This window comes from Cimex lectularius, unplaced genomic scaffold (assembly GCF_000648675.2).
Source record: "Cimex lectularius strain Harlan isolate CLEC.00 unplaced genomic scaffold, Clec_2.1 scaffold118, whole genome shotgun sequence".
NCBI lineage: Eukaryota > Metazoa > Arthropoda > Insecta > Hemiptera > Cimicidae > Cimex > Cimex lectularius.
Genome location: NW_019392720.1, coordinates 931408 through 955741, shown reverse-complemented (window position 1 = coordinate 955741; position 24334 = coordinate 931408). Strand labels below are relative to the sequence as shown.

Here is a 24334-nt window from a genome sequence, read left to right as displayed (position 1 = left end):
CGGTTTAAAGGAAATCCTTCGCTATATTCCTGTTCAGTTCTGTAATAATCTCATTCGGGTTTTCTAGCTCTTCCACCCAATTAAAACGAGCCGAGTTAAAACAGGGTAGTCGGGTTTCACTCACTCGGCTCGATGTTTCTGCCTTACTCGGAATATTTCCATCAGATCAACTGTGCAATCCATCAATGTCGTTCTAATTTGAAATTATAATTTCTAAATATGACAGGGATTGTCATGATGGAAAATATATTTGGTGTCCTTTGAAAAAAGTTGGTATTCACCGTTTTGCAAACTAGTTAATCACGGTTCGTCTATGCCGAATCAAATGACTATTGTTTTTTTTTCTTTTGTAATTCCCTCTTTGGAAAGGATCAATTTATCAGTAATGGTCACATTTTTCGTCTTTATTATCGGCGATGCTAGCAAATTAAAACTATCTTATCTCGTTATCATTAACCGTTTGAACAGGTGGCGTTTTTCCTTCAACCTAATGTTTCTTTGTCGTGAAAAATAAAAATTTCCACTAACTTTTCCTGAGTGAGAACGTGCTTCATAGAAACTTGGATATTTGAAGAACCGGTTTATCTAGTTATTTTAACTTGAAGCTAGTCATTTTCACTTCATCATGGGATAATTGGATATTTGTAGTGTTGTTTTAGCATTGGTTCAATAAATGGTTGAAATAGTGAGGAGCGATCTGGTTGGATTTCAGAATGTCTTTTCATTTTATTGCCGACGTTTAGACCTTCATACGGGTCATTTTCAAGGCCTAGGTAAAATATAAACATATGTTAATTGTACGTTTAAAAAAAATAAATTATACAATAAAATGTAAATAATTATGTTAATATAAAGTTTAGTCCAAGTAATTCATACTCACATAAATTATAGTGCTATTCTGGTAGTGTCATGTTTGTTTAGTGTATGCGTGTTGAATTTTTTTCCTAGCCTTGTAATTAAATACATTGGCCATGTCTCAGGTGAAATAGTTGTGAGGTGTGAATTTGTATCCTGAAATTTTTATAAGATTGGGACAGGGCAAGGAAGGCGGTATGTCTTGGAAATTCTCTTTGGAAGTAGGCGACTTTTTTGACTCAAGGTAAGTCTGGAATGGGGATCGTTAAAATTTAAAATTCAGGGTTTATTCAAAGGGTACAGTTAGTGAAGGAAGTTAATTAATATGTACGAAAACAAAAGGAAAGGGAAAATATAAAAATTAAAATTTTAATCATTTTTTTGGTATGATAACGCTACGGAAGTGTTTGCACGTGTTCTATAATTAATGCTGTGTTTGTCTCTGGTAATGTAAACCATTCCTAAAAAGTTTCGTTTGAACCTGTTTTACAAACAAACGAAACTTTTTACAAATGATTTACATTAGCGGCGATAAAATGAAAAAGGTATTTTTCTGAAATGCACTGACCTCTCCTCACTACTTCAACAATTTAATAGTTATAATACATATTCAAAATAAAAAATAAAATAAGCCTATTCAAGTAAAATTCATCTGAATCAAGCATTTTGTCAATACTGATGACTCAATTTTTTAGCCTTATTAAAAAAAAAATTGAATACGTTGCTACATTTACCCATTACAGTAAAGCTAACACATCCAAACCTCATGAAATTACAAATTCCCTCTTAGAACCTGCCGACATATTTTCTTCGTACGAAAAAAGACCGGTGTTATATATAAAATATTAATGTTAAACCCCAAGTTTTTGTCTTAAGTTAAAGACAAACTACACTACAAACAAATTAAACTAAAGCGATTCTTATATTCAAAAGGTTTCGCAGAGTCGGGACATTATGCAACGTTCCCAATTTGTTCGCGGCCAATAGCCCATTCTATTTTGCATTTATTGAAAATAAATGCTCTTTAACTGGCCCGTTTTGGAGGATGTGCTGGCTGATAAGGTGCAACGTGAAATCAAGAGAATCCATTCAACGTCAGGTCTCGCCTGGTATTCATACCTCGTTGTACTTCCATTTGTTTTCCCTATAGGACAAAAGTATCTTACTTTTGAATCGTTCTAGAGAAGGTAGAAAAACGAATACGACTTGAAATCTTAAAAGTCTACTTAGTTTCTATGTGATATATATAGAGCATTTTTCAAGGTTAAAAGTATTACTTTTAAATTGTTCTACAGAATATGAAAAACATTTCCAATCCTCAGTCTTTGAATTCTTATGTTTTGAAGAATTTTTCAAGGTAAAAGTATTTTACAATTGAATTATTATGCATATGATGAAATTGGGAACCTTCGTAGATAAAACTCGCACTGTGGTTGGGTTAGGTTATGTTAAGCAGGGTTAGAGTTAAGGACGGTTTACGTTAGGTAGGTAGGGCTAGAGTTCAGACTTCATACAGCATCCTTTCGGAACAAACTTATGTAAACTAAATTTTATCAGTTTTACACTGGCCCCATACAGCAACCAGAAAAATAGCCTTCTAATGACCGTTGTTGATGTTATTAGGATTTTAACAGCAAACCAAATTTTTCATCAGAAGTGATAAAAACCCAAATTAGCACTTACATGTTTTCTCCGCTTCGCGGAATAAAATTGAGTCATAGATATGTAACCTAATCCTTCTCTAACCCTAACCTAACCCTTCCTAACTTAACTAGTCATACCTTAACTTTAACCCTAACCTAACTCTACCTTTCTCTAACCCTACCCTGCCTAACCCAACGCATGTTAAAATATTTTCCGTTTTTAACTAATTGGTAAATTTAATGTATTATTAAAAAACAGGTTTATCATCCAGCAGATCTGAGAATCTGAGGAAAAAAGAAATCTTACAATTTAATTTGGAAAATATATTATTAACTATGTCAGACTAACAGAAGACTGTAATTGAGGTATTACAAGAACAGATTGGTGGACACATCGCTTATATAAAAACACCCGCGCAGTACTTTTTTTTCTTTCTAGAACTGTAATCAACTACAACTATCAAAACTGCTTCAATATTGCCAATGCTATAGCTACAATATCTCTGAGATATATGGGAGAATACCGATATTAGTTGGTTCGTGGTGGATGCTCTATCAACTTTGAACTCTACTGCGAACAGATAGAATTACGTAAAATGGTAACGTAAACACGTTACATAACCTGTCCCTAACCCTAACGCGAAAACGGTCACGCAAAAAATTATGTATCCAGCTAAAAATAATATTATATATATAGTAAAACAGTTACTCCTCACTTGTGCATTCCTGTGTTATTAAACCTATACAAGAATTCTTCAATGTAAAAGTAGTTTACCCTTCAATTGTTTTCGAGAAAAATTATTGGAAATTAGTTGTGTGGAATCTTTTTAATAATTTTACTAGACTGAATTTTTAGTTTTTATTTGTTCTGGAAGAAATGAAACTAATTATCTTCGTAGATAAATCTAGAGTGGTATATTTTCTTCACATCACAGGAAAACATAGAATCATGGATAAGTAAACTGACCCGTCCCGAACCTTACCTATCTGTGAAGTGTGTCACTTTCTCCAGAACAAATCAAAAGTAAACAACTCGTTGGGTTAGTTAGGCTGGGTTGAGTTTGGTTAGGAATATCATTAGGTTAGTAGGGTTAGGCCGGGCAAGGGAAGGTCAGGTCAGATTAGGTAGGGTTAGGGCTAGGGTTAGATTCGGACAGACAGTCTTAGGTTTAGGGTTAGGGACGGTTACATTTCCATGATTGTACGTTTTTCGTGAAATTGAGAATATATAACAGTTCGAGATTTATCTAAGATGGTTAGTTTCATCTTCTCCAAAACAAAACAAATGTGAAAAATTTATTGTGTAGCATAGGCTGGTTTAGTTTGGATAGAAATATGGTTAGATTAGGTAAAGTTGGGTTAGGGAATGTGTAGATTAGGTAGGGTTAGGTTAGGGTTAAGAAAACTATCAATAATTTATTGTTTTTAATGTTTTTCCGTGAAAATGAGAAAATATTGGAATGCAAAGCGCGTTTTTATCTGCCATCTTGTTTCTTTTTACTTTTGATTTGTCCTGGAGAAAATGAAAAACATTTCGAATGAATTATTCCTTAAGTCTTGAGTTGTGCGTTTGTGTATGATATCTCCCGAAAAATTTCTATGAATATATTTGTTTAACGAAAAGATCAGTTTATCGTTTTAGAAATTAAGAGGGGATCATGAAACCACTTGAAGTTTTATTGTACGATCAATTTTTTTGAAATATATCTTTGTAAATTTTTGTACAAAAAAGGTATACAGCTCACGTTCAACAGCGTTAGTTTTTCTGCTGATCTTGAGATTGAGAGCAAAGTAGGAAAAACCTTGTTTTCTCTAAAAGTACTAAAAGAGATTTTACGTGATCTAGGTGAACAATGCACTTGAAATGGTCTAAGTTTCTTGAAAGGAACGTGTCACACAATGATAACTTTAAAAGTTTATCCAGAATTCAACTTATTTGTAGTCATAAAAACGAAATTAATCACATTTGAAAAAAAAAGAACAAACAACCTATAATGGTTTACATTTTATATTGGATTTATCTGGTAATAAATTCGTAATGGACTTGTAGGATTGTTTTTTCTGTTTCTTTATGGGTCAAACCGGTTTTCCAGTCTTGATTGTTGTATTTTAAATAAACAAATGGTTGAATACATATTCATGAGTGTTGCATGTACATTTTACTAGAAAATTGAAAGAGACTTAAAGCACTGTCAAAAATTCGCGTTTTTCCGATGCGTGCTAAGACCTCTATCATTGGAATGATTAAATTTTCAAAGGAATTTATAGTTCGATTAATATTCAGTCTAGTGCTCTCTACGGGTGTCTGTTGACTCGGGTGTCAATAATTGGCTGGGAAGTAACTTTCATCCTGTCGCCGCAATATGACTCCTTGTACATCATTTTCAGCAGGCTTGAAGGTTGAAAATGTACTTTTAAGAAAGATTTATAACTAGCTGTTGTAAAAATAACTTCTACCTACGCGTCGTACACCGTGTCTGTCGAGTACGAAGTACAATTTCATGATGTATGGTTATGTGTTGTGTATCACCCTGTTTATTGGGTGAAAAATTGGATATTAGTACGGTTTCCTTGGACAGAGCCTTTTCTGAATGTTTATTCTTCTCAAAAGGGCACAAAATTATTACTATACGGAAACGATATTGTGTAAAAGCTTTTAAGGGTGAAATTTATACTTTGAAACAACGGATATGTAAACACAATTGGGCTTTGAAGCCAGTTATAAATTATTGATAAAAAATTGATCGCATTTGCATCCAGAAGAGGATTTGCTATGAGGACGATCATGTTCTATTTCGGTATGATAATAATTATTGATTATTTCTTAAGGAGAAGTTTCAGACATGAAGCCGTCCAAGTACCAGGTATCAATTGATTTCCATTACCCTGGCTTTCGATTGATGTCCTGACAAATTTGAATGTACAGTTTACTTTTTATAAATTGAAAAAGCCCAGGATAAATTAAAAATTGAAAATTATTTGGGTTTATACAATTATAATCTTTTTTTCGAACAATTTTTCCTGTCCTTTCGGCTTTTTGCGAATTGTGTTGGAATGTGTTGAAAATTGAGAAAATACGGCACAAACACAAAGCTGAAGATGGTGGGAAGACGAAACGAAATAGGCAGGCCAAAAGAGCGAGGATATGCGGACTAATTTGATAAGTAAAGACTAGGCCATCCATCCGCAGGCTTCAAGAAGAAATTTCACAATGTTTCGATTGGTTGACGTCTCGTCTGGCTTTTTGCCATTTCCAAGTATTGGAATGTCTTGAAGAATGAGAAAATGAGACATAAACACAACACTGAAAATGGTGGGAAGCCGAAACGACATAGGCAGGCCAAAGGAGCGAGGGTATGCGGACCAATTTTGGGGGGGCCAAGCCATAGGTCCATCACTCCTCAGACATCAAGAAAAAATCTCACAATTTTTCACTTCGTTGACGTCTCGTTCACCCTTTTAGGGCGCTGACACACGGAGCGGTTTTGCTAGGTTGTGAAACATGCAGCGGTATGATGGGCGTTTTGGCCGAAGCGGTTTTGTTTTCTCTCAGTTATTAAATGTATCCTACAGCAGTGCATATAAGCATTGAACGTCGCAAGGTGTTATTTTGCAGTTTGTATAACAAGTCCTGTTTAATAAATATATTGTTCTGTAACTGTATGTAACTTCGAGTATTAGTTACAGCCTTACAGACCATTCCCCCCCATGCAGTACTTTTTTTTTCTTTGATGAACATTCCATGGAACTGGCTACAAAGTGAAATCTCACAGTTATCTACACACTACGTCTCGTTCGGTTTTCTTTTCTCTATGAAGTTTTGGAAAATAGTCTTTAAAAATAAATATTTAAGTTGATTTATATTTAGATGGGATCTCGGGTAGCCGAATAAGCGTGTCAGACTCTCGGCTCAGATCCTGCAGTTGTAGGTTCGATTCCCGTTTCGCTCCCCCCCAACAAAAAAATCAATCCTCTCTGATCAATAAAAGTAAAGTAATTCCTGTTCAGAGTCAAGGAAGGTTTAAACTACTTTTCATTTTTCATACAATAATTTAAAAGGCACAGAACTGGGTTTTGAACGAGGTCCCCTTCCTCCTCCAGATAATATTCAAAACAAAATCTTTATTAAACTAGTTACTACCATGTATCACCGACAGTCATACGCATACTTTGTATCCGTAAAGCTGTAGAAATCATTTAATTATAGGGTGATGTACTTTCAAGTAGTTGTAAAGTTAAAAGAGGCCCTGGAGGAAGGTGAGGTCGTTTTAAAAATGGTTGTGTTACTGTACAGCACCATACAATCTGTAAATACTTAGATTTCCCCCCCCCATTTTTAGTGGTGGTTAAGTATCAATATGTAAAGCTCTAGGTGTCAGGAAGTAGAGAATTAGCAACAAATTCTTAAAATGCCCTCTTTCGCTTCTCTTCTCGACAATTGGATGAACCCACATTCTGCTGTGTTTTTTCTCCCTTCTCTTCTTCCAACGATAGTACAACAGAGACACCAGAAGTATCTCTTCATCCATGGGAACTCCATGGGGAATGGGCCAATGCCAGTTCAATAAGGTTAATAAATAATATAATTTTAGCTAATTCTCAACTTCCTGACACCTATAGCATGTGTCACAACCTAGCAAAACCGCTCCGTGTGTCAGCGCCCTTACTTGGCATGTTTTAAAATCCAGCCTCTTCTCGTAAAATTAATTAAAATAAATTTAAAAAATGTCCTGGTAAAAATAAGACAAGTGTCTAGCCAGTCTTGACGTTAATTCTGTTAGTGCAGTGAACTTTCCTGAATCGATTACTCATTTCCCGCCGGTAAATGTGAGTAGAATTCATTCAACCCCGGAACCCGAGTCAATCCCGTTTATTAAATCGACCTGGGTTGTAGTTAAATGGGATTTTCCCCACTCTGTGTGACATTTGACTAGGTGTGAAAAGGGTGTCTCAGAAACGGAGGAAATTCGAGGACGAAAGCTTCCTTTGTCGTAGCATATTTATATTATAAAAGCCGAGACAACTTTGCTGCTGGTTCAATGCTCCGGGGCAGTTTTTTCCCGTGTGCGAATATTTTCTAGAAGCTTTTGAAAGAAGGCAAAGGGGGTGAAGGGGAAATAACCCTTTCTTCTCGGGTGTGTATATAAGCAGGTGGACTGTGATAAGCAGCTTATTTGGCTTTTTGACACCCCGTAATTGGAGACGTTCTTGCAAGTGGCCCAAGGTGAATCTGAACCCTTGAAATTTCCGGATATCCAGACTCTGCCGTTGAAATTGACACTGTACCGAAGTTCTATCTGACTGTAGGAAAAAAAATTCTTCCAGGATCGTACAAAAGTAGATCGCGTTTTAACTGTGAAACGTGATATTGTAAAAGACTAGACGGCCTGAGTCTGCCTGAGAGTGTCAGAGTTAAATCCACCCCTCCCAGGGCTGATCACATTTACCAAAAGTCCAAGTCGGAACAAACGAGATTTTGTTGTAGTCGGATGAAACCAGTTTACAGAACCTGTCGGGAATAATGGTATAGAATAGAAGGAGATCTTCCAATTACCCATGTTATCACTAATTACGGTAATATAATATTAACAGTCGTAAAAATATATCCATGGCAAAAAAGTGTTGTTAACTGGTTTGTAAAATATAACTAAAATGTCATCTAAAATTATAAAGCATGTTACGAATACTTTGCCAGCGGCAAAAAGAATAACTCGTTGAAACACAAAGTAGAATGCTCGTTTATAACCTAACACTAACTCTTACCCTAACCTAACTTTACCTACGTTAAGCCTAACCCTACTTAACCTAACCTAACCCTACCCTTTTCCCGCGAAATCATATTAAAAAAGTGAAGTGATTGTTAAGTATTATTATTATGATTTATTAATTGTTAATAAATAGTTTATGGAATTTTAAAAGACTATAACTCGTCAAATGTCATATTTCAGCAGTTCATAGAGAAATGAAAAATGTAAAATCAAATGTATTTAGATTAGGTAACAAGTAAAAAAAATCTTTGACGCGCAAATGGTCACCCTAAAACATATCTATGTTAATGAGTTTTATTCTTTGTTCTGTTACACGATTGACACTAACCTCACCTAACCCTACCTCTGTCTAACGTAACCCAATGGTGAATGGCACATGGTCACTAAAAACATATCCTTGTTAATCAATGTATTGTTTACTTATAACGACAATGGGCAATCATTTTCATTTTTATCTTTTTCCTTTTCCTAAGGCATTTTTTGATTATTTAAGGAATAAAACATCTGAACGCGAAGTGAATGAATGTTTAATCGTATTTTTGGATGGAATGTGAAATTTATGTTAAAAATGAGCTTGATTTTTATAGGAATGAAGTTGTCAAGAAAACATACACGTATTTGTTGAACGTTAACTGTTATTTATACTTAATATAAATTTAAAAATTAAAATTTTTAAAGAATGGTCAAACATGGCCAATTTTTTCTTTTTTCTTGTGCAAATGTTGCGAAAGTCCACTGGCTGTTACATGTACGAAATATGGAAAATATATGATGAAAAAAAAATACGATTATTGAAAAAAAAAAATCCTTCTTCCAGTTTTTCTTATTTTCTCGTTTTTATTCCTAGCTCTTTTTTGAAGAGAACGGATATTATCAACTTTTCCACGCCTGTTATAAAATCATATCCCAAATTTGATCAAACATGATATAATTATTGAACGGTTGTGACATGATGGTGGAAATTTCATTAAAATTAGTCCAGGACCCTAAATATACAGGGTGTTCGTTTTAGATGGTCCTGCTGAATTTCTCTTGAACCAATGACGCTATAAAAAAATCCTTGTTTAATATTTTTTTAGTCTTGTTTCAAATTTTTCTCTTTTTTTGAGAAAATTATACAGGGTACCTAGGCCCAGTTCAGCTTCAAAATTTCAAACACGACCCTATACATCTTGACACATCATTGTAAAGGGGTTTTTACGCTGAAAACCATGGTGCAATCGGATTTAAAATTGGTCAAAAAATGACAAAGCTGTGACAAAAAGAAACTGGCAGCGTAATTTCGACGAGGCCCTGAATATTTCAATTAATTATTCTTTTTATGTAAGGTCTCGGTTGAGAAGAAAAAGTTAGTGTCACGATCGGGGACTTAAAGTAAGTAATTTGGTCAATAAGACCACTAAAACATAATGGATTTTACTGTATGTTCGCGAAAATCCGTATTTCTCCGAACTGTTGGAAGGGTTTTAGGTTTTTCAAAAAATAAAATTCGAGATGTACTCCGGACTTAAAATTGTAGCCGTATCGCTCTGATTTTGTCCCGGGACTTCGGCACTCTGATTAAGACAGGCGTCTAACGTTCCTTGCATGAATGTCGATTTGGGATGCTGAAGAAAACGTTCTTTCATACATCCTATGGTCACCCCTAATGGCATACTAAACCATTGGGATTTACGAACGTGGGCAGAGGAAAATCCGAGAATTTCGTACTCTTGTCATCATCAGGTGGTTCACAGTATCAACTTGGTGGTGTGGACTTCTCGGAAATACAATAATTTCTACGAAAATAATTTAAATGGTTCTCAGTTCCTCAATTTGTTGAGGTTGGTTTTACCAACACTATTAGATGATGTCTGCGACAACGACAACGAATGAATCTCCAGCTTGATGGATGCCCCGCACACAATTCTTTCCAGGTGAGACGCTTCCTCGGTCACCCGATTTACCTACAATTGACTATTTTCTGTGGGGCCATTTAAAAAACAGTGTCTTCATTGTCATAACCCAGCAATCTCAATTGAAGAACTAAGCAGAGGATAGAAAATTCTTGTCAATCCATCTCCCCTGGCTCTATCGCTTTGGGCATCGACAAGTGATTAAAAAGAGCAAATCTTTGCATATTTACGCAAAGCGGGTAGTTCGAACATGAAATTTGATTAATATAAGTAGCAAATCAAATGACTGTTTTTTTCCAAACTTTCTTCCATAACTTTGTCATTTTTTGACCAATTTAAAATCCTATTGTACCATTGCTTTCATCCTAAATACCCATTTACCATGTGTGTCAAAAGATGTATAGGGGGGTACTTTAAATTTTGAAGTTGAACTGGGCCTGAGGTACCCTGTATAATTTTTCTGAAAAAAGGTAAATATTTGAAACTAGACTATAAAATAATAAAAAAAATTTCTAGCGTCATTGGTTCAAGAGCAATTTAGCTTGGCCATCTAAAAAGGACACCGTTAAAAGTCCCATGCTCCTACCCAACTATAAATAAGAAAAGTAAATGTAAATACTTGTTTAAATGGCCCTAACCCTAACCCTAACCCTACATAACCTAACCCAACATGTCCCCAACGCGAATTGATACGCAAAATAAATATATCCCACTTAAAAAACATACCCCTTGTAAAAAATAAATAAAAAGCAAATCAAGAGGTCTAATCTAATATAATCGAAAAAGTGATCTAAAAAATTTTACGGAAAAAGTCGATCTGAATTAGGGCCTTACAATTTTAGGCCGTCTCACCGATTCGTGCCAAGATGACAGGTCCTATCTGTACGGTAGATCTGGCTGGGATACCTGAATATCTAGAGATCGCAATCAGAAATTCTGTTGGACAGGTGGAATTTCACGAATTTCTAGTTTTGTAAATATTATAACAAGACGCACGATTCTTTTAATAGCCGATTCTGCATTTATTTTTATAGCTTTTAAAAGAAATAAATTTACATTGAAACACTAGTTGTCAGATTATGGACTTTATTTCGTTTTAAACCCTACATTATCTTAAAATTGAATTGCCACCAGTTTTCTTAAGTTTTGGGTACTATGAGGTTTTTGTTTTCCTCTACGAAAATCTTCAAAATATAAAAGAAAGAAACAAGGGATAGAAAAGATTTTGCGTATATCACATTAAAAAAGTAATTTTAATCATATCCCATAGATGCCAAAATGTGTCTTCTGGCATTATTTACCGATAATAAAACGCCTCTACAATTTTTTTTAAATATTGGCGTTTGTGGTATTCGCAGCCATAGGTTTAATTATCCCACATCAAAGTTTAAGGATTTTTTGAAGTTGAAACACAGTATGTTAAAACTAATTCCCCTCTTTCTTGATTGATGTGGTTGCCTTTGGGAATGGACATGGGTTGTTTTGGTTTAATCATCGCCACCAGTCATAACTTCCATGAATTCTAATAACAAAAATTAAGGAACGAATAAATTTTTTAATCTGATAAACGGGACTTAATGTAAGTAAGACATACCATCGAAGTCAACTGTTCCAGATCCATCGGAATCAATTTCAGCGATCATCATGTCCAATTCCTGGGATGTAATTTTATCATCGAGTTCTTTCAAGATTTCCCTGAGGACGGCTGTTGTGATGTAGCCGTTACCTTAAATGGGAAAAGTTTTGAAACTTCCTTTCAAATACTATTGTACGTTTTTATCGATACCTTCTTTGTCGTACAACCTGAATGCTTCTCGGAGTTCTTGTTGCATGGCTTCGGCATCCTGGTCTTCTTCTGTCAAGAATCCAGCAGCCAGTGAGACGAACTCCTCAAATTCCAGTTGGCCGGAACCTTCAAACGATCTATCGTTGTAATCAGCACAGATTCGGAAAGTTTATCTCTTACCATCGGCGTCGACTTCTTCAATGATCTCCTTCAATCTAGCCTCGGAAACCTCATGGCCCAACATCTGAAGGATGGTGCCGACCATGTTGGCCTCAATATAGCCCTTGTTCTGGGCGAAGGCATCGAAAGCCCTCTTAAGAACTGTAATGCAGAAATAAATAAAATTAATAAAATTACTGGCCCTACCGGGGTAACATTAAAAATGTTAAATTGCAAACTTACGTTGGATTTGGTCTTTAGTAAGATCATCCTGGAACATAATAAAAACGTTAATTCTATTAATCTTTTTCCCATAATTTTTTGAGATAATGTAAAAGGTTCTGCTTTACAACTTTAAGCGATGATTTATTTTGTAGCTTGATCACCCAGGTCCGCCTAGTTTCGCCGGTTATGTCTAGTCTTTAACCCAACTCTGATTTCAATTCGTACTGTCGTAAATTTACGCATTTTATAGCTTTTACAGTCAAACGAGTCCTTTTTACTTTCAAATTCACCCTTTTTTAAATATTAAAGAATCTAGATAGAAATGTAAAGTAAAATGCGTGCACTAAAAAAATAAATATATATATATATATTTGTGTGCGCGCGCGCGGGTGCGTGAGAGAGAGAGAGAGAGAGAGAGAGAAAGAGAGAGGGTGAGAGAGAAAGTGAGAGAGAGTAGTGTGTGTTTGTGTGTATAAAATAATTGAGGCACTTAAAAAACCATATGAAAATTACAATTAATTGTGATATATTTACATTTCAGTCAAGTTATCATTTTTTAACCATTATATAAAAGGAGAATCCTATAGTTTAATATTTAATTTTATCATTTTTAATTATAATTACAATTTTTTTCATATGGTCCACCAAATTTTAATAAGAGCAATTAGAGTTAAAAAACACAAAAAAACCAAAATGATCTCAAATTAAAAGAAAAATAATTTAGTTTTTGCATTTAGTTGTGATTTTGTTAATTTAGTGGTATAATATTATATTTAATTGATTGATTTTTTAATTTTAATTATAATTATTTTTCAAATTGTGTTTAAGAGCCCAATTATTTTAAATTTTTAAATAATCTCAAATTAAATGAAGAATCATTTGTTTTGATATTTAATTTTCTATCCTTTTTAATATTAGTTCTAATTAAATTTCATGTGGTATATATAATATAACAATTTAATTGTTTTGTATTGAAACAAATTTAACAAAGAATAATTTGTTTCTATTGATTAGTTTTTATATTTAATTTTTTTGTAATTATTTTATATATTTCATACCATCTAAGTTTTTAAACAACTTAAAAAAAAGTTAATTTGAAATTAAAAAGTTAATTTCAGTTCTCTAATAGAAAATAATTTTCCCATGGACTTCTAAGGACCCAGTTGTTTTGTATTTAATTTTTTTATTCAAGGGAGGAATTATTCTTTACAAGCTTATATTTCATACCATCTCCTAATGTTTTTAATGATTTAATGATTGCAATGCTTTGAAGTTAAAAAGGGTTAAATTGAAATTAAAAAGGATTAAATTGAAGTCAAAAAGGGCTTGATGTGAAAAATGGTTAATTTGACGTAAACAAGCTCTATATGAAAACGCAATATTACAAACACAAATATGCCCGTCCACTGATGATGGCGTGTAGCTAAGCAGCTTAATTATAGATAGCACCATGTTTAATATACTAAGTGAATATGATTTTCGTTGGAATTTGATTCACTAATCAATTTTTTAAATGTGATTTACGTAAAAATAACAATGACAACTACTTCGGAAAAGGTTTCTCATTTGCATAAGTATTTGTAAAACAGTTGAAAAAGCGTAGACCTACTAGCAGAAAATCATTGAGAAAAGTGACCTTATTAGCTTTGGGACAAAATTGGGTACAAATCTTTCGTTTTCTTATGGCCGTGCTATTTTGCCAATCCTTTGAAACGTATTTGTTTATTTTTTTTATTTTATTTTTTTTTGTCTCCCCTTTTAAGTCCTTCTTTTTTAAAAACCCCTTTGCCCACGCGTGCCAGACAGTTGAAAACGTACAGCCTCAGGGTGGGAGGCGATTCTTATCTTTGAAGTTGGAGCCAAGAGGGGAAAAAAATGGGTATTTTTTTAATATGTTAAAATTGGAGATATTTTAAAATAAATTAAAATTAACACAAAAAAACCCGAACAAATTGCTACACAGTGACTGATTTTATTTGTTATAGTGCCAACCCTTCAGCTACACGTGGATACTGTTTTCCACTACTTTATTTTTTTTTTAATAATAAAATTGATTAAAACAAAATAGTTTAAATACTTAAAGTATTTTATTGGTGTATTATATTTTATTGAAGTCAGTTCCCAACAAATGAAATGTTGAAATGATCACTTAAATTAATTAAGTAATTAAGTATCGTAATTAAATTACGTCGGTGGATTAACATTAATGCACTAATGATTAAAAATATGTTAAATAAACTGGTTTTTTTTGTACGAGGCTGGATTTCAATATATTTTGACGTTCTATTATTTATTTACGCCAAAAAATCATATATTTTAAGATTTAAAAAAAATTTTTAACCTTCTTTAATCAGTATCACTTTAATTCTTGTGCTGCTTAACAATTAAGGAAATATGAAAGAAATCTGACTATCGAAGTAGATAGTTGTCTTTTCCTATCATCAATAATTTTGATGATTGTAGGTATTCATTTTTGTAAATCCCCCCTTATATAAAATATATTAAATATAAAAATAAAAATTCCCTTAATTTTCTTTCGATAATTAATTCGCCAATAGCCTGTGTCACTTACCATGGCTGCTGGCTGCTCTAGGCTGATGTTTAGCGGGACGGCGTCTCCCTCGAACTGGCTTCCCTTATATTTCAGGCACAGCTATTTCTCTATTTGCTTTTTGGCAATTGTTCCATTGTTCACCCCACTCTGGGACTCGGTGCAATCAGTTATAAATCCCCCATATAGCTAATGGAACAACGGGCTATAAGGACCTGACATTAATTTTATGTCTCCATTTCGAGTGATTTTTTCATTTGAAACAATCGTATCTTTAACCTAGCCGTCCCGCGTGTCGCGCCTCTTTAATTTTCCCACTTTTTGTAAGGTTTTCTCTCATTCGTTGCCCCCTTTTTTTGTATCTTCCCAAGTCACTGTTTACGATGTGTTTTTTTTTTTTTTTGGGCTGTTTTGTATCGTTGATTCCAGGCAACTCGAGAATTGGCGATTTTCACTTTGCTCTAATAATTCTTTGTTTTCTCTGTATTTTTTTTTTTAACTTTGCCTGGTTGCACTATATAGGAAATCGCTTAGAGAATTAAAATTATCCTTAAATCACTATAAAAAAATTAATATCGACGAATTTATGATTTCGCATATAATTTATGACACTTTACTATGTTTATATTCAATAGGTAAATATTGCCTTGAGTGTAGAAACTTTGAAACTATTATTATATAAAATATCCATGATTTTTTGCAATCAAATTAGCGATTTTTTATTTTTAAATTAAACTTTTTTACCTTCAGATTAACTGATTATTTAACCATTTTTTCAAATAGCCAGTTTTTAATTTCAAATTAAGCCTTTTTTTAAACATCATAAAAGCCCTAGGGGATAGTATACACGTAAACTAAAATTACTGCACTTAAAAAAAATATTTGGCTCTTAAATGACCTGAAATATATGAAAATTAATTACAGTTAAAATAAAGATTGTATGAATTTAAATATAAACAAAAATTATCCTTCTTTTAATTTCATATTGTACTAAATATTAATACTAAATATAGTTAATTGGGTTGTTAAAAATAAATAAAAATAAAACACCGTACGAAAATTAATTACAGTTAACATTTAAAATGATTTACAATGAAATATTAAACTAAAATATTTTCCTTTTATATAGTGATTAAAAAATTTCTCGAACTAACTGAAATACATAGGTTTATTTCAGCATTTTGCAATTATAGTATAAAATTTATGCTCGTAAACTCAAATTACTGCACTTAAAATTGTTGGCTTATTGAAATAATTGGTTAATTGGGTTATTAAAAATATATGCAAATAAAAAGCCATATGAAAACTAATTACAGTTAACATTTAAAATGATGTAAAATGAAATAATAAAATAAAAAATTCTCCTTTCATATAGTGATTAAAAAATTTCTCAAACAAACTGAAATATATAGGCAAAACAATAATAATATTATATTTATTATTTCAACATTTTACTATATTTTACGTATAGATTTTATTGGCATGTTATAACGGCATAGAAAAGACAGTCTGTCGGACGTCAACCAAAAATTTATCAAATAAAACAAAAACCATAGATTAAAAAATAATTCAGAGCCCGTTGATATAAGGAGAACAATGAAAATACCATACATACAATTATGAACTAATAAGATATTTATATTTAGAATATTTTTAGAAATTTATATAATAAAAACAAACAAAGTATATAAAAATATATAAAACATAAACTTATATATACATATATCTTCCTTCTAAATTAGAAACTCAAATTTAAAAGTTGAAAAGTTTTACTAGTTTATATCAACTATAGTTATAAATGAAAATTAATAATTTTATATAATAATTATATAACACTGAAAGCATATAGCATAGTAATTAATTTTCGTATGGTCTTTTATTAAGTGGCCAATTTGAAGTTTACTTATTTTATAATTTAAAAAAATTCAAATTAAAAGAAGAACCCTTTATTCATATGTGTAATCTCAAATTAAAAGAAAAATTATTTGTTTTTATATTTAATTTTAACAAATGAATTTTAAATTTTTTCGTGTTCTTGGTCTTCAAAGGGCCAAGATTTTATAACACACACACACACACACACACAAAATCTGTAATATAAAATAATTTGACTTCATATAGTTTCAGTCAATTAAGAACCCGACCCATCCAGTTCCAAGCTCATTCATACTTACGTTTATTCTTAAATTCATTCTCTCCTATACATACCATACATTGGTTTAGGATGGAACTCAATGGAATTCAATTCGAGGCTATTCCTAAATTCATTAACACTCACTCACCCTACATACACTGACCCATTGACATACCATTCACTCAATCAGGGTAGTGGAGCATTCGATATTCTTCCACAACCTTTTACACATATTATACAACTAACCTAATTGACGGTCGATGGGTACTCAATATACCGCCATCGACCAACTCAAATCATATATTCATGTAATAAATAGATTCAGGCTAATAAATACGTTCACTCTCAGCACATGCTAGGCACACAAAAACTATCATTACGAATACTATAAAACAACCTTGTTTTCTCCAAAAATCGGAACAGGGATCCAATACTCGGTACCATGATTAAGCACGATTCTCATATCCGATGGCATTCTTACACGCTCTCTATATGGAGCCAAGGAATTGCCCCCCTCAGCTAGCTGGGACACATTGAGCAACCTTGCTCTACACGACGGACACATAGCGGGCTTTGGCCCAAAAGTGCTCTTCCGACTCGGCCCACTGACGCTGCCACTTTTTTAAATCACGTTTTTATTTCATTTTTGAGGACCTGATCGCTATGATTAGATGCGGAGGTTGGGACGCCCGGTAACTAGCCGCATCGTCCGCCTTTTCATTACCCTCCAGACCTATGTGTCCGGGTATCCAGACAACAACCACCGTTTGCCGGGACGCTTCAGTTCGTGGTATCTCTCCAACAAAACCACTGCGAGGGTCGTCGGAAAACCCACACTCTGGCCGGTCTTAGGTCCGTCTGTGAAGACGAGGCGAAAACCGGCGTATCTCGATCTAAGTTCTAAGTACTTAGATCGGTAAAGGTATGAGTAGTAGACGACAACGGTAACGAGCGAAGTCGTTCAGACGAGTAAAGGGGAAGACCCAGGTTGGAGTCGCCAGTTGCCCAGCTCGAGTGCCGTTCCAAGTATCATCCCTACGCTCCTTAAGGCATCCCGAAACATATTCCTAGAGGTCGCGTCCGGGTCTGAAGTCGCTCGTTTATTCTACTGTATTGGTATCTAAGGATCGCACCCTAAAGCGGATACCCCGGTTTGGCAAGGAACCCCGCCGCATTGCAGAGGGTTAGCTTCTCCCTAAGAAGAAGGCGGCAACACTTCCACTTCGCAGTGTTAATCTAGATTCATTCGTTTCTGTGACTACACACACTGGCTAAACCTTAAAAGTTTTATGGTGCCATTTCTCAACGTATGTTACGCCAGAGACAATACCCCATGGTTGTGAATAATTGTCGACCAGCATACACTTTTTAACAGATCAAAAATTGACAAGTTCCAACTTCAGTTCACCCTTAGTGTAATAATTATTGTTTTCTCCGCCTAATTTTTTAAAAATGTTTTTCTGTTTCAGCTGGTGGGGGGAGAATTCGACATGGAACTGAACTTCGTTATCCAAAACGCAACAAACATAAAACACATGCTAGATCTGTTGGACCATTGCCCTCCAAATCTACAGGTAAATAAACATTTTTTTCATATTGATTTTCACTGAAGACAACAGGCTTAGTTGTATTTCGTTTATATATAATTTAGTTGTTATCATCCAATAACCCACGTCATCATCGATTATTTTGCCCCTTCCCGATTGAATTAATTTGAAACACGAACAGAAAAGATGAAAAAATTGAGTATTTTATAAAATTATACTTACGTTGTTCATTTTGTAACTTTATTCTTTTTTACGATTGTTTTTTTGTTACTTTCTTTTTTAATCGAGCCAAAAGAGAAGTTACAGCTTTTTCGTTAACATTGATATATTTTTGGGCTGGGTATACAAATAATTTTTCGTATCATTGGTTTGACCCTGGGTTAGGTTAGGTATGGTTAAGGTTATTGTTAAATACATTTAGGTTGGCTTAGGGCGAATTAGGTTAGGCTAGATAGTTTTTCGCGAGTTTCGGTAATGTTTGTTCCATATTTATGCGAAAGTTTTTATTTTTAAAAACAGTTTAATTATAACAATTCAATACATTTATTCTACCTAATAAATAAAAATTATATTTTTTTTAAATGATCTATACAGTTAAACTAACTTGATATTTGAGAAAATGGCAGCATAGCATGTGGTTATCGACATTCTGGAGATTGCCGTTTTGAACTATCTTCCCTGCGGTGTTTTTTTATTTTGTTTTTTAAATATTGTTAATTATAGCACTATTTAAAGTTACTTTATTATAAAACTTTTTTTTGATAATGTAAGATTTTTATGGTCATGTTTTTGGTACACAAATCATAATATATATTCGATCTTTTAATGTATTAATATAATTTTTAGCCTGTACATATATTACATATTAAAAATTTGTGCTTATACGGTTTCCTTGGCCAGCATTCCACGCGGAGGACACAGGTCAAAAGAAACAAAGGATGAAAATAGGTTTTGAGGGCATCGTTTCCTTAAGGAGACTTGATGGGTTCTCAGGGTGGAAATACGTAGATAAGTCTTGGGCAGTGGTGTTAGGATGGGACGAAAGCTCGGTGTGAAACATTTGGAAGGGGGAATATTTGTCGTCACCTCAGACAAAATAAATGTTGAAGTCCTTGTGGAATGTTGAAGTCTTTGTGGACGTACTAAAGAGCTTTGACTAGTTAATTGAGGACTTCTGATTGGAAGGATTGAATGCACTGGATGTTGGACGACTTGGCTGAATCCCACAGCATGCCCAGAATGGTGGCAGTCTTGAAGAAAGATAGTTCAGTTTTGGCGGTCAAATTTATGCCCTAGTCTTCTTAGTTGCCCAAGTTTTCTTTTAAGTCTTACGTGGGGATTCGATACCGTTGTCTAGCTATAGTCCTAATTATCTGATTTGAGTAGAAGTGGGTAGTTCCTTGTTTTTTCAATTATTCATCTTCTCCACGTTTAGCACTAGAGTTTGATAAAATAAAGGTGTTCGTAATGATGGTATTAGGGTATAAGAAAATAGGATGGGACCTTGTGGCTTATCCTTATTCCTTACCTCATCTCACTCTAAAGCAGCGGTCGGTTGAACACGTTTCCAGGGTAAGGTAGTAAATAGTTTAATGGGCATGGATATGTTTTTGTGCTGAGTACACAAATAATTTTTTCGTATCATTGATTTGACTCTGGGTTAGGTTAGGTTAGGCAGGGTTAAGGTTAGTGTTAGGTTGGATTGGGGTTAAGGTTAGGGACGAGTTAGGTTAGGTCTACTACGACAGTAAGCGTTTAAGTTTATAGAAGATATCTTGGTGACCATATCAAAAGTAAAAAAAGGACCAAACTGTGTGAAAGTAGGTGATAATTTTTTAAAATGAGTCTTTCGAGAATTTTGGACATCACAGGAAGAAGGTTAATGGGTCTGTAGAAGCTGGGCTTGGGAGGCTCGTTAGTTTCCACGTGGATAAATTTTACACAATAAAGAAATCCTTGATTATTTTGTACCGTACATAATTGCTTTGAATTGGTTCTGAATACAATTCGTTTCAGAAAGGAAGCGTTATGGCGTTTTAATTGGTGAAATAGGTTTTTTATATTTTTTATGCCGACTCATAATTAGTAATAAAAATTCTATAATCACCTGCTCTCACCTCATTCATCCATTTTTATCGTTTAGTTATAAATTAATTTCATGCAGTTTCAACTCGACTGATACAGTTGTATAATGAATAAAAAGTCGCAGTTTGATCAAAGTAATACCAAGATTTATATTGCCCTCATTTGTCAACAATAAAACCACAATAAAGTTTAACTTTGTCAAAGGACGTGAATAAATTTAATTATAGCTTGAGCAAGTTCGTAGATGCTAAGCTTAACGCGCGTACTGTTAATAAAGTGAAAGAACGACGAAGAAGGCGTAATATTTATTAGATATTAAACACTATGCTGCACACAGGAACAAGTTTCACGTTGGAGTAAGACATGCAATAAATGTTTTTAGGGTTGCACTTAGATCGTGAAAGATTCACATAAACCGAATTTATAGGAACACTCGATGCAAAAATCCAAACCAGAATTCTCAAGTATAGGGGCAGACCGTTGTAAAACGGAAAACGCTTTCCTCTCTACTTTCCGAATTATTAAAAAGAGTAGAGTTTTATTTCAGTGTGGAAGGTATAAATACACCTTCCAAGGTACAAGAGGTTCACATCTACCCCTGAGAATCCAGCTGATTGAGCCTAAATCCAAATAACTGTCTGTTTATACAGAAATTAGTCTTGAAAAGATCGGCTGAAGCACAACCCAAACTTGCCTATGCAAACAACGAAAATGAATCATTGATTTTTTCATAAGTGTATCTACGTCTTGCCAAGCCAAGCATAAATGTTTTGTGCATATATCGAAATATATTTTTGTTTATAAACCGAAAATAATATGTATATGTATATACCATAACTTCATACCAAGCACGACCCCAAGTTATCTGTGCATAGATCGACAATATTTTGGTTATAAACATAAGTGGATATAACTTCGTGCTAATAAGCACAACAAACGTTTTCTGTGCATATATAAAAAAAATTTTTTTTAACGGAATAATGAATTAATGTAAATTTTTACCAAGCACAGCTCGAAGCGCATATGTCGAAAACAATTTTTTTTATAAACAGTACCATGAATGAATATAACTTAGTGCCAAGCACGAGCCCAAATTTTCTGAACAAACATTGAAATATAATTTTGTTAATAAACCGAATAATATGTATATGATTATACCATAACTTCATACCAAGCACGACCTCAAATATTTTGGTAATAAACAGTGTAATAAGTGGATATAACTTAGTGCTAAGCACAAAAAACATTTTCTGTGCATATATCAAAAAGTATTTTTTTTTACAAACAGAATAATGACAATGTAAATTTTTACAAAGCACAGCTCCAAATGTTTTGTGCATACGTCGAAAACAATTTTTTCATAAACAGTATAATGAATGAATAAAACTTATTGCCAAGCACAACCCCAAATTTTCTGTGCAAATATCAAAAAATATTTTTGTTAATATACCGAATAATATGTACGTATATGAACAGACCATAACATCTTAACAATCCCAAATTTTCTATATATCGAAAAGGAATTGTTAAATTTTTAATGAACTGTATAAAAAATTAATGTAACTTTGAGCCAAGTACAATCCCAAGTCTTCAGTGCATATATAGACAAGATTTTTTCTAAACTGTTTAAAGTTAATATTACTTCATACCAAGCACAACCCCAAATCTTTTGTGCAAACATCAAACATATTTTTGCTATAAACAGTTTAATGACGTATTATTCTTTTGTGCGAAGTAAAGCTGCAAATGTTTTGTGCGAACATCAAACATATTTTTTTTATAAACAGTTTAAGACTTGTTTCACTTTTGTACCAAACACCGCTGCTTTGTGCTGTTTTGTGCATACATTAATTTTTTTAATGCAATATAATACGTGAATGTTACTTCGTATCGAGCACAACTTCAAATTTCTGTGCATTATTTTCGTGCTTAGCACGAAGTCACTTATAAAAAAAAATATAATTCGCAAATATACTTCCTACCAAGTACAAACATCAAAGTTTTTGTGAATGTATCGAAAATGAGTTGTTCATTTTCTTATAGACAATACAATTTATATTATTAGTGAATATACCTTAGTAGCAAGCACATGCTTTGTGCATACATCGGATGTAACTATTTTACAAACAGTATAACCAGCGAATGTATATAAATCCGTGCCAAGTACAACCCCAAATTTTCTCTGCATATGTATAAAAAAAAAGTTTTTCGTAAACAGTATAACAAGTTAATATACTTCGTAGCAAACACAATTTATCGAAAATAAATTGTTAACTTTATATACGTTTATCTAACGTCTTGCCAAGCTCAATCCCAAACTTCCTGCATATCTATCGAAAATATTTTTGTTAATAAAAAGAGTAATATGTATATGATTATACCACAATTTCATACCAAACACAACCCCAAATCTTCTGTGCCAAGATTGACAATATATTTTTTTCATAGACGTGTAATAAGTGGATATAACGTCGTGCTAACCACAACCCAAAATTTTTTGTTAATGTATCAAAAACAATTCTTTAGAAACAGTATAACGATTGAATGTAACATTGTATCAAACACAATCCCAAATTTTATGTGGGTAAATAGAAATTTTTTTGTACGCATTATAATTAGTAAATATAATCTCGTGCAAAGTACAACCCCAACATTTCTGTGTATGCGTAGGTAATCAATCATTTTTTGCGAACAGTATAGTGACTGATTATAATTTTTACCAAGCATAGCTCCAAAGGTTTTGTACAATTTTTTTAAAATAATCAGTAGATTGATCGAATATAACATAGTACGAAACACAGCCTAAAATTTTCGGGTTTTTTTTATGAACAGTATAATGATTAAATGTAAGCTTGTACCAAGCACAACCCCAAATCTTATGTTCATATATGAAAAATATAAATTTTTTTAAAATTTTATATATATTTTTTTTAGCAGTAATGACTGAATATAACTTCGTACCAAGCATATCCACAAATTTTCTGTGCATATATCAATTTTTTTAATACAATATAAGTGAATACAATTTGGTACTAAGCACCACCCCAAGTTTTGTTTGCATATATAGAAAACAATATTTTTTAATGCAGTATAATCATTGAATCTAATTTGCTACCAAGCACAGCTCCTTTTTTTTAAAATAAACAGTAGAGTGATTGAATGTTACATAATACCAAACACAACCTAAAATTTTCTGTGCATATATCGAAACAATTTTTTTATGAACAGTGTAATGATTAAATGTAAGTTCGTACCGAGCACAACCCCAAATCTTCTGTTCATTTATGGAAAATATAAATATTTTTATGTTATTTTTTAAAAACAGTAATGACAGAATATAACTTCGTACCAAGCATATCCACAAATTTTCTGTGCATACATCAATTGTTTTAATACAATATAAGTGAATATAATTTGGTACTAAGCACAACCCCAAATTTTCTTTGCATATATAGAATTGAAATATGCAAATATAATATTGAGTGAATATTGCAGTATAATAAGTGAATCTAACTTGGTACCAAGCACAACTTCCATTCTTTTGTGCATATGTATATCGAAAATTATTTTTTATGAACAATATAATAAGTGAATAATAACCTCGTGCCATAGCCACAAATTTTCTGTGCTTAAATCGAAAAAAATTGTAAATTTTTTTATAAACATTATAGTAAGTTAGTGTAACT

At 33.1% G+C, this 24334-nt stretch overlaps 2 protein-coding genes across 5 annotated transcripts in view; one reads left to right on the top strand and one right to left on the bottom strand.

The window, feature by feature from the left end:
• The window catches only part of LOC106667160 (neurobeachin), a 243309-nt gene that overhangs the window by 16584 nt on the left and 202391 nt on the right, over positions 1-24334 (top strand). For all 4 annotated transcript variants that reach the window (XM_014394896.2, XM_014394899.2, XM_014394897.2 and 1 more), the window contains exon 2: positions 18486-18590. In XM_014394896.2, coding sequence (XP_014250382.1) covers positions 18486-18590 — 105 coding nt within the window. The remainder of the gene's footprint in view (positions 1-18485; positions 18591-24334) is intronic.
• On the bottom strand, positions 11396-14995 carry LOC106667164 (troponin C). The gene is made up of 6 exons (XM_014394902.1): positions 14904-14995; positions 12350-12377; positions 12128-12268; positions 11948-12073; positions 11756-11887; positions 11396-11683 (listed from the first exon to the last, which is right to left on the bottom strand). The coding sequence occupies exons 1-6, from the start codon at positions 14904-14906 to the stop codon at positions 11649-11651; spliced, it is 465 nt and encodes a 154-aa protein (XP_014250388.1). The 5' UTR covers positions 14907-14995; the 3' UTR covers positions 11396-11648.

What these genes read in the sequence shown, in the direction of transcription:
- LOC106667164 (XM_014394902.1), bottom strand. An exon ending in CAGGTTGTACGACAAAGAAG is followed by an intron (nt 11,888 to 11,947) that starts GTATCGATAAAA and finishes TTCCCATTTAAG; the next exon opens with GTAACGGCTACATCACAACA. An exon ending in TGGAACAGTTGACTTCGATG is followed by an intron (nt 11,684 to 11,755) that starts GTATGTCTTACT and finishes TTTTGTTATTAG; the next exon opens with AATTCATGGAAGTTATGACT.